This window comes from Labrus mixtus, chromosome 5, assembly GCF_963584025.1.
Source record: "Labrus mixtus chromosome 5, fLabMix1.1, whole genome shotgun sequence".
Lineage (NCBI taxonomy): Eukaryota > Metazoa > Chordata > Actinopteri > Labriformes > Labridae > Labrus > Labrus mixtus.
In genome coordinates, this window is record NC_083616.1 from 15766053 (window position 1) to 15784488 (window position 18436).

General features: G+C 40.3%; 1 protein-coding gene across 1 annotated transcript; it reads right to left on the reverse strand.

Moving 5' to 3' along the window:
• Positions 1–961: 961 nt before the first annotated feature.
• Positions 962–17485, reverse strand: trpv4 (transient receptor potential cation channel, subfamily V, member 4). Its single transcript, XM_061038115.1, has 17 exons — positions 17252–17485; positions 15827–15908; positions 12586–13028; positions 11832–12007; positions 10346–10498; positions 9514–9654; positions 7253–7551; positions 6966–7145; positions 6699–6857; positions 6240–6332; positions 6077–6150; positions 5588–5753; positions 5428–5494; positions 4444–4748; positions 3333–3460; positions 3119–3240; positions 962–3003 (listed from the first exon to the last, which is right to left on the reverse strand). The coding sequence occupies exons 2-17, from the start codon at positions 15833–15835 to the stop codon at positions 2903–2905; spliced, it is 2616 nt and encodes an 871-aa protein (XP_060894098.1). The 5' UTR covers positions 15836–15908; positions 17252–17485; the 3' UTR covers positions 962–2902.
• Between the last annotated feature and the right edge of the window lie 951 nt (positions 17486–18436).

Consider the following 18436-nt stretch of genomic DNA (forward strand, 5'->3'; position numbering starts at 1 on the left):
CAATAGCTGAACAATTTGTTCTGCCAATATCTAAGCTAGTTACTTTACCTAAGACCTTTGGCTGAGGCTGTCAACTTTCCCTTGTTACTAAATGAGAGCTGTTACAACATGAGCCTGCTTGGCTGTCACTTGATTTGTTGAGACACATTTGTAGCAGTGAGCACACACACGCATGCTGCAAGCTAGTGAGCCATTTTGTTAACAGCTCACACTTCCTGTGCAAAGTGTGCGGTTCCAGAGTTGCTGACAGTGACACTTGCAGGACCGAGCCCTGCCCTACTTAACAGGCTGCAGGGAGGAGGGCAGGCCAAGTTGTCAGCAGCGCTAGGTGCTCACTGCTTAGATAAACCTGGAGGATTAGTGGCCCAGTTAAAGTTGGGGCAAAGAGGATTAGCCTCTTCTCTGAGGTGCTGAGAGATTCCCTGTGTCCTTCAGCACTGCCCACCTCAGAGAGGGGGAGAGAGGAAGAGGAGGTGAGAGGTGAGGCCCTTGTTATCGTGAGTAAAAACCAGCACTCTGACATTTAAAAGAGGACAAGGAAAGGTGCAGTGTAATGATGAAAGGTGAAAGGAAATGAAGCAGTCAGTAAATTGTAGCCAGGTTGTGGTTTCATTAGGAAGGCAAAAACCCTTAATTACCGACCAGGTGTAAATGGGAGGTCAACCAGACCTGCAGGGATAAAAAAAAAAAACACTTTTTAAATAAACATAAATAAACTACATTGTGAAAACTATCACCTATTATAGTAATAAAACTTAGCATCAGCAGAACAATTTGTACTGCTGTTATTAGAATATATCTGTGCTCTACAATGCTTGAGAAGTCACAGCTCAATCGCACGTCTTCTTATAGGAGCGCCACATACAGAACAGCAGAGGAACCCAGAGCTCTGCTGCCACCAGCAGGCCAGAGAAGGAACCACTCATGATAATTAACAGAAGAGGACTGGAAATAACTGTAATGAGTTTTTGAGGATAAGCTTTAATGTGGAAAGTAATGAGTGAACCTTTTGTAAAAAAAACAAAGCTGAAAATCTTTTTACACCTGTGATGTCATCAAAGCCACCTGGGAAAGATTATATGGCGGTTTTGCCACCAATTAGTAAAGCACCATAAAAATGTTTTTTTATTGTTACATAAAATTTGGGTTTCAAAAGAGTGAAAGAATATGAATTTTTGATGGTAATGAGATACTATGAACATAAATGGAGAAAGATAAAGGTTTGTCCTAGTAAACTTACTATCTTCTTGTTCAAAACAAATTAAAACAAAGCAGATTTGAATATTAATCTATTCCTTCTTTCTTTAGTTTAAAAATAAACAAACAGAAACTATTAATTGTAAATCCGAAATACAGTAGGTTTTACTTTTTAATATGAGGCATTCTTGTTCCGTCAAAAAGATTCCTTATCTCTTGATGGCCAATTCATATAATTTTAATTAAATGAAAACATTTTCTTTTTGTCAAAGAGAAAATATTTTTGGATAAATAAAATCTATGAAACAATTTAGAACAGATTTGAAAACATCCTCATAAAAAAAGATTTTATAGCAAATGTTATACAAATGCGTGCAGTGACTGTTTGGCTTTCAGTCTTTATTGTTCTGTGCAGCAATAGACACACAATATAAAAATCTGTAGACATTTGTCTCTATGAAAACAATGTAAACATATTGAACAATGGCCTGTGACCTTCAGCAGTAATGAGTGATACTGAAGATGAACTGTGGGGTTTATCTTCCCTAAATCAAACCCCGTCATGCAGCACAATAACATAGATACATGCATACATACAGTAGTTGTGCATAAACAAGATGCTATATAGGGCAAAGAGCCAATTGCAATGAAAACAATGCAGCAAATAGGGGAAGGCACATAATGGGGAGGCCTGAGAGTTGATTATGCAAATACCCCAGCTGCAAAGGAACAATAACTGTGGAAATTCAAAGACAAACTATAACACGGAAGGCTATTGTCTAGCATTTGCACATTTGCTTGACAACTCTAACCTGCTCATCATGCCCATCTTGTTCGGAACAATGTCTTTGTGTTCGTATAATAATGCACACATCACAAATTGTCATAGTGCATTGTTTCAGTTCAAATGAAAGCTGTGCTGCCTCAGCCGGCAATCGAAGCCTGACACCTTTAAAGTTTTGAGACTATTAATTAATACATAGAAACAAACCAAGAATAAAAATACTTCATAGAATACAAATGTTCTTTTTCTATACACTGAAAGCCATAAACATTTAAATAATGGTTTTAAATAATCCTTAGCGAGCAAATCAAAGCTGATTTCTTTCTACAGGTCTATGAATATTGATATTGTATAATATTTATAAGAAATTTCTCCCTTTGCTACTAAATCAGTGATTAGCGCTTCTATAAAAGCTTTTGGTAAAACTGCAAATGCAATCATACAGTAATTAGGTTCTTCTTGAAAACAGAAAACTAATGATTCTGTTTTCTGTAAGGCTTAATTGCGCCTTGGAATGCTAAAATATTTTTTACTCTTTTAAATCCCTGAGTGATCAGCCACTGATGTCTGAAATATGGAGTTATAGAATAGTTTCTATTCTTTGGTGACATGTAAAAATGACCAAATTACAGCCCTACTGTTTCTTCATTCTTTCTCAGGGTCCATATTTTTTTTAACTGTATTTAGGATATTTTGTAGCTGTAACTTTAAAAATAAAATTCTCATCATACATCCAGTGTGTGTCTATGTGCTTAGTCCTTTAACACAGACTGTCTAACTGTAATATTTATTATACTTTCTCTGAACAAAAGGTACATGAAGTCTGTGCAATGCAGTACAATAATTGGCCAAATAGTCCCCTGCAGAGTGATCCTTCTGATGTTGATTGCTCTCTGCTGCCTCATCATAAGAAGGACAATGTCAGTGCCTGGACGTCAGCGGCTCCATCTCTACCACCAGATCACGACTCCGCGGACCTTTACTTAACTCCACCGCCCGGGGGACCACTGTAGACCAGCGGTCTGGATGGGGATAAAAAAAGATGATGGATTTTCTTTTATCTCTAAGAATACGTAAGTGTCCTCCACATGAATTTTGTGTATGAATGTATTCATGAGAGCCCAGCAAGAATCTCACCTCTCCTCAAGGCTCTGACGCTCTGCTGCAACCCGTTGGCTTGGCACGTCTCATTCTTTCCAGGATCCTCGTTTATTATCGCGAGGTTCTGATTCCAGTGGCACCAGTTCACTTCATCCACCCTGATAAAACGAGATACTATTAGGATTGACTGTCTTCTTTGAAGTGTCATAATAGTGCTGAGTGACTGTGATAGTGACTTATGCAAAAATACCTGAAGCACCAGCGTCGGTCAGGTGTGCCGTCGCAGTTCTTTCCCACAGTCACCATCTCCCCAGCTCGAAAAGACTTTCGAAGGCAGACTGGGAAAGAACGCTCGATGTCCAAGATGGTCGTCGCCCACTGTGGATTCACAACGCAAACATGTCTGAATAGTTTTGATGACACTTTCATTTAAAAAGTGTCTTTCCTTGTGTCTTTGATGTTTCTTCATCCATCCACAATTAACTGTTTTAAAGATGTATTATTGGGCTTTTTGTGCCTTTAATGGAGAGATAGGACAGTAGATAGAGTCAGAAATTAGGGAGAGAGAGGGGAATGACATGCGGGAAGGGAGCCACAGGTGGGATGCGAACCCAGGCAGCCCACTTGAAGGACCATAGCCTCCATATAGGGGCGCACGCTCTAACCACTGCGCCACCAGCGCCCCATCCACAATTAACTTTAAGACAAAATGTAATCATGAAACTGTATAGACAGACATGAGGTCAACATTTTAACTTCTAAGGGGAACTACCTTACAATGCCTTTAGAAGGATTGTCGTGAAAACTGGTGCATAAATTTAAGTGCACTTCAGAATGAACCACTTTGTTGATCCCATTACTTATTATCTTTATCACCACTTACAGTAGATCAATTCTTGATTTTTCGTTCAACTGCTTCTGGTTATTAACGAACTACAGAAAAAAGGGAACTGATTTCCAGTTAGGCTCAGTTGTAGTTTAGGCTACTTTTTTTTTGTTTTGCGCAATTTGGAAAATATTAGTATAGTATCATAAAAATCTTAAAATCTGCTAGCATTGGCACATAACGTTGAACTTGTGAAATGTTACCATGCTGAAGTTGATGTTAGTTTGTAAGCTCAAAGTTATTAAACTATAAGCACCACAGACAAAATGTGTGTTTTGGTGTCAGCTGGGGTAAACATTGTCCAGTGGAGTTATTTAAGAATCTGGAACAATTTCAACAAAACAAAACTCTGCATGCTAGATAAAACAAGAGGTAGTTATAAAACATGTGTTTTCATAATTTGCACTAAAAGCATTGGGTACATTTTACAGATTTTATGGATACTGTTCACCACCAACAATATCTTACAGCTGACCTGAAGCTTCCAGATCTTCTTGCTTTGCTTGGACACCTGTCCAACCGTCTCCCCCATCAAGGCAATCAACATGTTGAGCAGAAGCACAAAGGTGAGGATGATGTAGGTAACCAACAGGATGAGGAAGACTGCAGGATACTGTGCACTGTCGATCATGTCCAGTTCTCCCATCCCAATGGTCAGCTTAAAAAGGTCCAGTAAGAAGTTACTGAAGGTGTCTGGGTCCCTGCACTTGGGGTAGGTTGGGCAATCTCCACCACAGTCTGATCCTGGTGGAGGACACACTTTCAGCAGGGCCACCAGGGCTGTGGAGTGGAAACAGAGGATGTTATGTGTTTTTGAGCATCTAAAGGAATGGTGCAAAGATGTGGAAAAAATACCTCTTTGCTCTCTTGTGAATAATTTGATTAGTGTGTCAATACCACTGTCATGTCAGTCATGAATGCTTTAGCTTGGAGATAGTTAGCTTCATACTTAAAGTACAAGTTTTTATGTCTTTGACTTACTATTTTTCTTTTTAAAAACCTCAATTTGGCAATTTTATAGTAAGAGGTCAACTCTAAAAGCTCTGGTAGATAATCAAATTTTCCTTATGGCAGAGCCAGGCAGGTGCCAGGTCAGCATAGCATGGCCTAAAGCCTCGTGAAAAATTAGCCACTTACTGTTAGCTTAAGGTTATATGGATAGAGTGTGCTTAGCTTAGCATAACACTGGAGACAGGGGGAAATAACAAGTTAGCTTTAAGTAGCAGCTCGATGATAAGCTTTATTTAGTGCAAAAACTGGGAATAGGAGAAACAACCTGTTTTCTTTAAGCTATCCAAGCTAAAGATCTCCCAGCATTAATGTTAGCTTAATCTTTACGTTATCTGACAGATATGAGATAGTTATTTATATATCTATTACAAATCTGTCCAAATATATGGAACCATTTATTGAAGTAATGCTGACACACCTTAAAAAATGAGGGTGGCCACTAACCTACCTGATGCATATCCAATCATGAAGAGCACATACACCAGCAGAAATCTGAAAAGGTCTTTGAATAGAATCTGAGAAGTACAAATAAAATTAGCATTAACCAATATTGAATGGTGCTGTTGAAGGTTGATTTATTTTCTGTAAAAGCATCTCTAGCATGTCACCTTTTGTATCATGATGCTGTAGGTTCCAGTGAGCTTCAGGCCTCTGGTGAAGTAAAGAGTGTTCATCCAGCCCAGGACGAGTGCAAACACCATCACAGACACGTAGGCCTCGATGCCAGACAGGTAGAGAACAGCAGTGACCATAATCAGAACTGAGTAGATGAAGCTAGAGAGGACAGAGAAAAAAATGTTTTTAGATTAAATAAAGTCTGTGACACAGAGGCAATACATGAAAGCATGAAGACATTTTTACCAGAGTATAGACATCACAGCCCTTGCTAATGATTTACATCAACATGGTTCATAGCGGTGCTTGGCATTCTCTGCTCTTTGTTTATATTGTGTTTAATTAGAGATGTAAACTATAAAACATGCCAAGGAGGAGGTTGAAGAATTAATTAGATCACTTAATTAAAATTTGCCTCAAGTAAAAGTCAGCAGAAGCTAAAGCAGAGGTGAGGAAAAGGGGGCGCAAGGACAGAGACTTACTACAGCAGTTGAAAAGATCCATCAATGAATAAAGACTTCACCCCAGGGCACTTCTTCAAGAAGAGGTCCTTAATCTGCAAAAAGCAGGATAAACATTTGTACAATCACAACAAAAATAGAGGTTACAAGTTTAACGTTAAGGCCTCAGCCTGTACTGACTCACATTGGTGAGGAAGAAGAAGATTCCTGATGCCAAGGTGATAATCTCACCCACCATACGCAGGTAATCAGAGGACGTTGTGTAGGTGTGCGGAGGCTTGACGGACACAAGAGGGTGATAATCATTTAGATTGGTAGAAAAGCTGATAAGGGTATTTTTGAAAACTTTGAATTACTCCTTTGATAAAATGAAGTGAAGGTTGAAAATTCTGAATACATGTTTGGTACTTTTCATTCTGCTGCCACGTTATATGTGGAACTGTTTTATGCTGTTAAATGTATTTAATGCAGCCAATAACAAACAATTTCACTTTTTAACTTAAAAGGAAAAATGAATGTAAAAATACATGATCATGTGGTCTCCAATGTTGCATGGAAACAAATTCAATGCTTTCTTATCCGGAATCACTGATAGATAGATGATATAGATGATTCAAAGTGTCTTTATTTAGTTTACACCCACTGTTCCCTGTGTTGGGTGGTAATAAGCCACTAGAGTGAAGATGATCATGGTGATGAGGTAGGAAACCACACTGATGTAAAAAGTGACAGCAGCAAACTTCTGCCATTTAGCCCTCAGCAGCTCGTTGATGGGCTCCACGGCCAGCATCTCATGGCGATTCTGACAACAGGAACAGATAAATGACGGAAATTAAAGATGAAAACCTCCTGGTTTAAAAAAAAAAAAAAAAGCTTAAAATAAACTTTAAAACACCATTAATTAACCTACCTCATTGCGACTGTTGTAAACGAGGATTTCCAGCACCGATGGTTCCTCTCCACATGTATCCAGAGATGACAGATCATAGAGGGACGAGTACACGGGCCCGTAAGCCCAATCCTTGAACTTCCGTGACAAATGACGAGCTTCCTCATCTTTGATCTCACGTCTGATAATGTGCTGGAAAACCTGGAGGAACAAGAAGAAGCTGATCTATGACCTGAACTTTAAAATCGTATAGCCCGTAGAAAAGAATTGACGAGAACTTTTCTTATACTGATGTTTCATTTCCTCACCCCTATCTTGCCCAGCTTGGCGGCCATCATGAGAGGTGACATGCCGTCGTTGTTGAGCACAGTCTCCAGGCTGCAGTCTGGGTACAACTTGGCACTCTTGATGAGCAGCAGGTCGTACATCTTTGTGAGGAAGCGTGTGTTGTCCTTGGTGTTGTCTGCGATGTGCACCAGGGCGTGCAGCACTGTGTTTCCACGTGTATCCTGGCGTCGCAGGTCGGCTTTTTTGTGTGGATTCTCAGTCAGGTAGTGCACAATGTCAGGCTGGTTAGTGCATGCAGCCAGGGAGAGAGGCAGCTCACCTGCACAAAGAGAGAAAGGGAGAGCACTCACTTCACACTGAATTCACGGGAGATTAAGGGGAACTGTATTTCAGATTAAATATAAGCAAATCAACAGGAGGGTTAATTAAGAACTGTAGCTGGTGTCTGTATGTTTTTGCAAAGCATACTAAACATGGATCAAAGAATTGACTTAAATCCCCGCTATGAAAACAGCACAATTAGCAGTTGTTTGAAGGAGGGGCGCAATGGGGCCAGAGTGCCAAAAGCAGCTGCTGAAAATGAGCCGTTGCCATGGGTGACAGATTACTTTGTCACCTCACATAGAAACGCTCCTCTTCATGGATTTGCACGGGTGCATGCAGAGTGTTAGCGTGAGTCTAAATCCCATTAGCCGTCAGCCCTGCCAGGTTCCTGTTCACCTCGCTGCAAAGCTCCGCAGCAAATTACACACACTGTGCCCGGACACGCTGGGATTTGGGAATGACAAGCTTGCTAAGTGCAAATAGAAATCATCTTCTATGTGATGAGTGAGGAATATAACGCATGAATGTTATCAAATGAAGTATTCTCAAAATGAGGTAAGGTCAGAAATAAAACAGAGTCTATAGCAAGCCATGTCTATCTTATCTCAGTCTTTTTGGAGAATTACACTAAAATAAATAATTTCCCATCACAAGGTTGTTATAAGTACAAACCATTCTCTCTCTGGGTACGGCATGTGGTCATGTTTTAAGATGCCTCTTCACTGGCACCAGCAGAGGGCAGTGTTGAGTATGCTCTACAGTCTCTGATTTGTTTATATTCCCTTGCAGGTCAGTGAAGTCCTGCCCCGAGGAGGGTCTACAGAGGATGTTTTCTTCCTTCACTGCAGAACACTAACACCTTTGACTGAACACGCCTTATTAAAATATGACATAATGCTTTTCTTTTCATGTGTTTTTGGAGCACCACTAATGACTGTTTCTCGTACGATGCTTCAAAAAGACATTTGGGTGCACGTTGGACTTCACCCCTGGATCACATCTGCATCCTGAGTTTTGACAGCCAAAGCCTGACACGTGACAATAAGGAGAAAGGTTGGATCTAATGTCGCTCCATCTGTCCATGGTACAGATGTGCCTCTGCCAGGACAAGGCCAGAACTGTTTTATATTTACAGCTTCTGTAGAACACATCAGAAAACTTTGGTATTACCTTGTTGATGTAAAAGACAGAACAACCACTTCTGAGCTACACAAGTGTGGAGCTGAAACAGTGAAGAGTGAAGTCATATAAACCACAGACACACCATGTTATTATCAGCATATAAGGCAGAAAGTATAGGAACAAATTTCAAGCTCTTGGTGCAACTGTGGAGGGCATTGCACTTAGTTGGTTTTACTCTATGTTTTAAACAGAACCTTGGCGGTCACCAAGGGTAACCACTCAATCTCCACCTTCCGTTTTATATTCGATTTTAGGTCCACTTTTAATGCAAATTTCTATGCTCCCACTTGGCAATTTCCAAAATCAAATATAAGTCTTGTGTGATGTTTTGCTCTCACCTTCCTTTATTACTTTTACTGAACTTCTAATATATCTTTAACAAATCTGTTTTTACCTTTATTTCGTTTTATTTTTCTCTGGTGTGAAGTCGCCTTCTTCTTCTCATAATAATCTTTAACCTTCTCATGATTATAAATGCTTGTGAATTGTTACTTTATTCTTTTAATCACTTCTTTGTTTCTGCCATTCTTCTTCATTCTCTATTTGGACTTACTTTTGATGCCTGTTGTTTTACTGAAATCCTGCCTTTGGTTTGTCTGTCAAAATCATCTGTTTTTAAAGGTGCTTTATAAATAAAGTTATTATTATTATCATTACTATTTGCTTTATTACTCCAAATAAAGTTAACGCATAAGGTTTACTAAACACAGAATACAGAGGAACATTGAGCGTGTCTATTTCTGGACTAAATTAATGTGCAGCCAAAGGTCATTACCAAAGTAGAAGTAGCCCCCCTCATTTCTCGGCTGGAAAAAGCGTCCCCTCGCAGGAGCATGAACATCAGCTCCCTGCTCCACCAGCAGCTCCACATACTGCTTACTACGGCGCTCGATAGCAATGTGAAGCGCTGTCTGGCCTGATAAGACAAAAACAAACACAACAAAACAGAAAGTTTGAGCTATTAAAATACTCTTTATTGCCATTTATATTTTCTTTGTCTTGAGAAACTGGTGCCTCAGTATGAGCTTGGGGATGGAGGTCATTAAAAACAGACTATAAGGGGCTTTAGAGACTTTTATAGCAACTTTTCTATGGGTTACAAAAAACCTAAAAAAAAACCCTAGCCCTTAAAACATTTTTATGACGTCACATATAAATAGTTTCCTCAATGAGCAAAATGATTTTTTTTTTTTAAACCAACCACCACACTTGTAAAAACTTCACAAATGAGGTAAGAGGTGAAAAGCTAGACATGGAGAAAACAACGTAAAGCAGCACCACAGTTTCTCTTACAAACCTTTTTATGTTATTGTGAAAATATGTCCTTATATGTTTCTTCACAACAGTGTTAGGGTTGGGAGTCAAACACTTAAGATCTGGATTCTCTCATTTACAGATCCGCAATTGTTTCCAGTGCTTTTCCCCATAACTGGGCCCCACCTACAGTATCAGCCAGAGGAGCTACAGTAACCCTAAACACAACACTACTGTGGGTCTGCCAGCTAACACTCAAATCACATTGGTGTATAAAATTATAGATTTATTCATCAAAAATACTAGTACGTTTTATTTACCTGTATTGCTTTGATTACTGGGTTAATAAATACCTCTGTAATAGACGTCCCTGAAAGGTGTGTTTATAAACTCTCGGAGGTTTCCAGTCTTCTCTGCGATATCCACCAGCACAGGGATGGTGTCATTCTGACCTCCGTAAAGGTTCAACAAGGCTTTGGGCAGACAGGTCTTACCTGTGGATGGCTCTGATGGAAAAAATGACATTAAAAAAAAACAATCTTTTAAGTATTTTAAGAAACCCTATTCATAAAACTGAACTACTCATCACGTTACAAATATGTTCAGTTAAAACTTTAAACTTGATTTAATTAGTTTATGCTGTAGGTGTGTACAAACTGCAACATTATAGGCCATTGATGTTTTCATGGGGTTAGTAAAGTAATGTTTAAGTTTAATGAAAAAATAAAAACTAAATAAAAGGGTTATTGCAAATGTATCCAACCATTTAATGACCTTATCAATTGTACTGAAATGAACACATTAGTTTAACATGTATTCGACCCTCATTTACTTGAACCTATCTAGTGTATCTATGTATTTAGAAACTGTTTCTACTTTGATTTGAGCTATTTGAACTCTTTATCCAGTGAACGTGTACCCATAGCTTTAGCTTAAGGTGTTAACTCTTTATCGATGACTTTAAGCTAAACATTTGAAGTGTTCATTCTTGACTTTCAGCAGTATTTGTATTTGAACTCGGTTATTTTAAATCTAACTACTTAAAGAGCTTAATCTTTAGTTTTAGCCAACGATTTGAATTCTTTATTTATTCATTTAAGCTTATTAAACAAACTTCCACTACTTTTAAAGATTCATTTGAACACATAATCTCTACTTGAACTCTTCATCTATTTCTTTCCCAAACGATTTGAATCGTTTTGAACAGTATCAACCATTTATCTATAACTTTAATGACTAAACGTCTCTGATTCCGTTCTTCACATGTACACTGAATGATAGCAAAAGCATAAAGGTGGAGCAAAAAGTAAAGTATACAGGATTCATGAGATCAAACTGTAAAAAGAGGTCAAAACAAGCCCCTCACTATTTTTAGTACATCAGTTTCTAAATAGACTGTTTGGCCCAGCTCTTTGAAAGAGTTTACAGTTTGCTGTGAGTTCTCTCTGCTCCTTGTTATAAAACCTACAAAAACTTCTCAGATACACAGGAAGCTTCCTCGGGCCAGCCTCTGGCAGGACAAAGACTCTGACATGACTCCGCCTTTTCCCTATCGCATCCTCTTAGTGAAAGGAACAGCAGAAAGAGAGGCGAGGAGGATTCAAAAGGTCAAAGCTGAACACGTCACAAGATGAGGCTGAGGTAAAACTATTGAGGCTAAGGCTGAGTGGAGAAGAAAATGTACTCACAGTAACCTAATGAAATAGTGAAAAGTAATGTTGTGTTTTCTGCACCAAAATAATGGACAATCTTACCAAACACAAATCCGCTGTATGTTCCCTTTTAGTCTGGTGGTTTAAAGTTCAGCTGATCAAGTGATGCTTCATATTTTATTCTCACCTCTCAAGTCCTCATCTGTTAACCTCTTCTCGTGGCTCTGCAGGTACTCCAACAGACCCTCAAGGGCCTCAGTGTCTCCACGAGACACGCAGTCAAAGAGGAGAGAGCGGTTAAATATCTTCATTACTTTCGGTGGTTCCAGGCTTTGTGCGTCATCACAGGACGTTTCAGTTTTACTACGGAGATACAAAAGCATGACATGGTGTTAGTTTTTCTTCCAATCCCTTTTGGATGCAAACTGATTACAGCTTAATCTGGCAACCCCTTTACACTAATAAATTATTCATATATTTCACTGTCGGAAAAACTAAAGAAGTGCTTGATGTACAAACAATCTTTGGAGCGATCAGCCACACCCTGGAGTGCTGCAGTAAGTACAACTCAGTGTGTAAGGGACAGGTAGAGCCGCCAGGAACTGAGAGCAGCATAAATATTACCTCAACGGCTGCAGACTGACCAACAACACACTCTCTGTTACATTCATGAATGAGGCACTGCTTGGTTCACAGTGTGTGTGTTTGTACGTGTGTATGTATGTGTGTTTCTCCTTCTGTGGCACACCTCTGTACACAGTGGCAGTTGTAGGAGGTTTTTCAATTTATGACATATTTCCAAACCAGCCCTAATGTCCAGTCTAGGATCACCACTGTTAAAACAGACTGTAAAGCTTTAAACTGAGGAGTTTGGAAGAATACTCAGTTATTAAAACCTGGAACCACATAAACCAGTTTAAAGACAGTGAGGCCCTTCTCACCCTCTTGGGAGCTTCTTCCTTCGTTTCTTCTGGTTGCTGGTGTTCCTGTAGGTGCCATAGTCAAAAAGCGAGTCCATGGGGGCTTTCTTTGGGCCTTGAACAACATTTGACTCGTATATGCTAGATTCCAATAGGTCCATTGGATTAGAGATGCCCTTCTTGAAGGCACCCTGGAACTTCATGCGCAGGTTTTGCCTGCCGTCTGCAGGCTGGCTTGGTTGAACCAGCTCCTGGGCTGAAGTCTGACTCGCGTCCTGAGTCGAAGGGGAGCCATCCTCACTCTCAAACAGGTCTGAGATCTCACAAAGGGGGAACGCTGCATCGCTCTCAGGCTGGGAGGCCCCGCCATTGTCCACAGCGTGAGCAGCTTTCACAGGAGCAGAGCAGAGGGTGTCAGCCTTAGACAGAGCAAGGTGGCACCTTCTGAGCATAGCAGAGCGGCCCTGAAATAAACACCAAGAAGAAGAAACATGTTTTACTGCCCTGAAGTCAGTCAGGAATCTTTTTTATAAAAAGGCGACTGATTTGAAAATATACTGCTGAGGAAAGCCGTGTTGTAGACAGGAGTTATATTTCCATTCACTGTGTAAGCTGCGAGTTTCATTTAAGTGAAACAAATTGTCAACTGCATTTCCTTCCAAATAAACAACTGAAAAGTCCAATTGGTTAATATTTCAATACTTATATGTTCTTTAGATAGATAGATAGATAGATAGATAGATAGATAGATAGATAGATAGATACTTCATTGATCCCGAGGGAAATTCAAAGCATCCAGTAGCAGGTTACAAAGACGTACATGACATGAAACATTTTTTACAAGTTAAACCACAAAACCGACCCCCCCCCCCTCCCTCATACATATATATTAACCCGAAAAAAAGAATGAAAGAATACCCTTAGATAAAACAAACTTAAACTGTGCAATTAAAAATAGATTTATACAAGAAATGTACATAACCCGTGCAGGGATACAAATATATGTGAAATTTAAACAAGAACCTATAAACAGTTGAGGAAAAAATCTGTAATTAGACCTGAATATAAAAAAATAAAAGTGTTGACCTTCTGAAGTTTTGTTGTTTATATATGTACAGCAATGTTTAAAAAGCAGATAGTGCAAAATTATAAAAAAAAACAGACATTAAATAACAGGCAGTGCAAACATTAAATTAAAGGTGCGATTTAAGTAATTGAGGTGATCATTAAAGTGTCCTATTAGAGGCTGACTCTTGGGACAGCTGTGCAGATGGGAAATGGAAAAAGGAAGATTTAGTGTGTGCGTTCTCCCTGCCATAACCGTGAGGTGTTGTACAGACGTATTGCCAGGGGGACAAAAGAGTTCTTGAGTCTGTCTGTGGAGCAGGATTGTGACAGCAGTCTGCCACTGAACACACTCCTCTGCCTGGTGAAGGTGCTGTGCAGAGGGGTGGTGGGTGCTGTCCATGATGGAGAGCATTCTGTTCAGGGTCCTTCTCTGTCCAGCTCTGCGCCCACCACAGAGCCAGCCTTCCTCACCAGTCTGACCAGCCGTGCTGCGTCCCTCTTCTTGCTGCTTCCTCCCCAGCACACCACAGCACAGAAGAGGACACTGGCCACCACATACTGGTAAAACATCTGCAGCAGCTTTTTACAGATGTTGAAGGACCCCAGCCTTCTCAGGAAGTACAGACGGCTCTGTCCCTTCCTGCAGATAGTGTCCATGTTTGATGACCAGTCCAGCCTGTCGTCCAACTGCAGCCCCAGGTACCCGTAGGTCTTGACCACCTCCACGTCGGACCCCCCCCCCCCCCCCCCCCCCCCCCCCCCCCCCGATGGAAACAGGTTGGGGATGTGGCTTGTTCCTTCGGAAGTCCACCACCATCTCCTTGGTCTTGGAGGTGGTCAGCTGCAGATGGTTTGAACTGCACCACGTCACAAAGTCCCCTACCAGGCTCCTGTACTCCTCCTCCTGTCCATCCCTGACACAACCAACTATCACAGTGTCACCCGAGTATTTCTGCATGTGGCAGAGCTCGGAGTTATACTGGAAGTCAGAGGTATACAGGGTGAACAAGACAGGGGAGAGGACAGTCCCCTGTGGTGCTCCGATGCTGCTGACCACAGTGTCAGATGTGCAGTCCTTCAGTCTGACGTACTGTGGTCTCTCTGTCATCTCACCAGGTGCGAGTCCACCCTCATCTCGGTCAGCTTGTCTCTCAGTAGGAGGGGGTGGATGGTATTAAAGGCGCTTGAGAAATCAAAGAACATGATTCTCATCACGCTGCTCCCTTTGTCCAGATGAGAGTAAGCCCTGTGTAGTAGATAGAGGATGGCATCGTCCACGCCTACCTTCGCCTGGTAAGCAAACTGCAGTGGATCCTGGGCATGGTGGACCTGGGGTCTGAGGAGATGGAGCAGCAGCCGCTCAAAGGTCTTCATGACGTGGGATGTCAGTGCAATCAGTGCCTGAAGTCGCCTGGCTCATTGGGTTTTTTTTTTTTTCTTGGGGACCGGGGTGAGGCACGAAGTCTTCCAGAGCACAGGGACCTTCCCAAGCCGCAAGCTCATGTTGAAGACATGCTGAAGAGGCTCCCCCAGTTCGGCAGAACAAGCCTTAAGCATCCTTGGACACACCCTGTCCAGGCGTGCTGGGAGGGGGTTAAAGGGGGTGAACAGTCCCTGAGTGTGGAGGGAGGGGGAGGTGTTGTCTTTGTCCTGGTGGCAGTATGGGTGGTGTTGTCGTCAGGGGAGGTGGGGGTGTGAAGAGAGGTGCTGGGGGAGCAGACACTAGTTGCAGTGGCCTGGCAGTCAAACCTGTTGCTCTCACAGGGTCTCTTTATCTCTTTAACCTGATATTCAACCTGATATTCAAATTTATTTCACACATTTCATGTATTTTGAGACTCTCTCTCTCCTTAGTTTTAAGATTTATGTTTGGTCTTTTGCCTTCGTCTACATAGGACAGTGCTAGAGTAGGAAACTGGTGAGATAGAGTGGGGAATGACATGATTGAAAGAAGCAGCAAGTGGGACTTGAACCCGGGCCACCCGCTTGGAGGACATAAGCCTCCACACATTGGCCGGGACCAAACCACTAGGCCATCATCAACATCGATAGCTGTTCTCTTTGCAGCAATGATGACAGCAAACAGGACACTAACAATTTAAAAAAACGTAACATTACTTCTATCAGAAGAACTGTGGAACAGCCCACTTAAAGTTTACAGTAGATTTGCAGGTAAACATTTGACTCTCTGTACCTCATTCATCCCTTATATCACAGTAATTTGCCAAATTCCTCTTCAGGTGAGACTGGAAATGATGCTGAAGCATGGGGGCGTCCTGTAGAAAAATAAAAAAGTTTACAGATGACCTGCATTGCTGACATAAAGGTATAGAGAAAAGAATCTGTAGGTCCTTGGTTACTGAACTCTGTGATTTCTGTCATTGGGGTGGGGATAGGCTATATGAAGAAAAAAAAAAGAACCGATGCCAACACCAATAGCATGTTTGTGAGTCTGGTCTCTCACTGGTCAGAAGAATATGTTTTCTTTGGCATGCAGAATCACACAACCTGCCTTAACTAAGACATTGTTCATCTGATTTCTCTGCACATCAAATGTAACACACTGTAGCACTGTGTGTGAACGTGTAGCCATGTAGCACAACATCCTCACATGTCCCTCTGCCCTTTCCTGAGTTTGTTCATGACACTGACAACCTATGTAAGCCAGACTGCAATGCAAAGGAGCAACACAAACAGAGGAGCTGGGGTCCCTCTGAGGGGGAGGCATGACTCACATCCCTGTCTGACACACAGGATTATCGTGCCTTTACACTTCAGCGGGCATTGGATAGTAAAAAAGACAGAGGAACAAAGAGAGGCTGCCCTTCATAAACTATTCTAACAGACAGAGAGCGAAGGATTAAGCTGTGAGGTGGAGGTATCTGAGGGAGACTCACTTATCACTTATCCCCTTATTAGAGCAAGAAGTGGGAATCCACTCGTGAACCCCAGAGATGTGTGGCTTCCTACACTGTCACTGATGATGTGAGACATTATCCAGAGCAAGAGGGGGTGAAGACTCTGCCTGCTGCCAAATGACAGCTATGTGGGAAAAATAAACATTTTCTTAAATATATTGGCTATAGAGTGAATGGCAAATTCATCATCAAATGAAAACAGGACTTGAGGAAAAGAGGCCACAAGTTTAAGCTACTATAGCCTATATATTAAAGTTTAAAAAGTCATAATGTCACAGATCTAAAAAAAAAAAAAAAAGAAGACATTTCTGAATTATCAAATGGGCACGAATAAGAAACAAACGTAAAAAGAAATATTGACAGTTGCCTATGATATACAAAAAGAAATGATATTCAATACAAAAACATTGTTGAAATGTAAAAACTAGGAACATGAAAGAAGACAGTCTTTACAAGTTTACTTTCCCTCTAAAATGTTCAATTAATCAAACTAATAGTCTACTATCGTAAGTCAAATATCTTTGTTTTTATTTTAAACGAATGTACGGAAGCGTATTGTGATAATTCAGTATCACGTTATAACGGATAATGATACGTTTTTGTTTTTTTCTGGCGTGGCAGCAATACGCTTCCGTACAAATGGACTACTTACACAAGTCAAAAATATTCAATCAAGACTGTAGATAAATGGTGTCACTTACCTTGATCTAATCTTCACATCTATTTTCTATTTTCTTAAAAAATAAACCACTACGCAGATTCTTCCCATAGTCTGAAGGTCTGTCTTTGGTTTACCTTGACTTCTGCCAGAAGACATGAACTGTTTTAACTAAATCACTGTGTGCTTCTCATTCATGTGTCCGAGCGCCGGTAAAATCCAACAGAACAACGAAGGCTTTCACACAGATTTTGGCCGGGACACACAGTGGCTGCTCACAAACTTTTCCTGAGAGTTGGAAAACCGTGGAGTATGTGTTAGATGCAGTACTAGATACCTCCGCTAGGTGCTGCTGCCTCCATTACAGTTGAGGCTTCAGTTCTTTTCCTTTTTCAACTTGACATATTTCAAGAAATGCAATGACAAGTTTGTGAGATATCATATCGTCACTAGAGTTATGGTCTAATCACTGAAAGTAAAGTCTTAAAATAAACAATACTACATTTTCCAAGAGAATCAAAGATAGGGACAGATAAAGAATGAATGCCCTGCAAAATAAGGGGCAACTAAGTCACAAAAATATTTCTTTGACATCTAAAACTAATCACACAGTTGCTTTTTAAAACGTTTTCCCCTTTTATCCCATAGAGGTGTTGATGGCTTTAACTTGAAACATCACACATTATCAAATATTCAGTAACATGTAGTTTACAGCTTTAAAATACAATTACTTGTACGTATGAATAAATTAACCTCATAACAATGTCTCTGACTGTAGGCTACTATAAAAATAGTACATTTACTATTTTTCTTAAATCCATAAAGTAGGATTTAACTGATGTGGTTAATGGTTGAGGTAACTATCTTTGCTATTGGGCTTCCTGACTACTTAGTAATATTTTAAAAAACGATTGATCTGTTCTTTAATTTCAATTGATTCAATTGACTGTTTGGTTTGTAAAGTTTCGAAAAATAGTTTGAACAGCCATGAAAATATCCAACCAACACCAAAAAAACATTTTTTATTTTTAAATAGTAACCATTCGAGCTGTACTATAATTCATCTAAAACAGTTGATATTTTTGAAGAGTGTCTATCATTGAAAGAGTTCTAATTTGTGAACTTACTTATGACTAATGCATGGTTAAAGTAAATAGACTCATTTCATGATAAGTGTAGTTATTATGAACCTAAAACTTCAAACTTCAAAAGAGAAATTTCACTTATT

Bases quoted from the DNA above. Each gene is read 5' to 3' on its own strand.
- trpv4 (XM_061038115.1), bottom strand. The intron at 9,655-10,345 runs GTATTTATTAAC...TTGTCTTATCAG, and splicing joins CAGGGACGTCTATTACAGAG to GCCAGACAGCGCTTCACATT. The intron at 6,858-6,965 runs GTAGGTTAATTA...TCCTGTTGTCAG, and splicing joins TTTACAACAGTCGCAATGAG to AATCGCCATGAGATGCTGGC.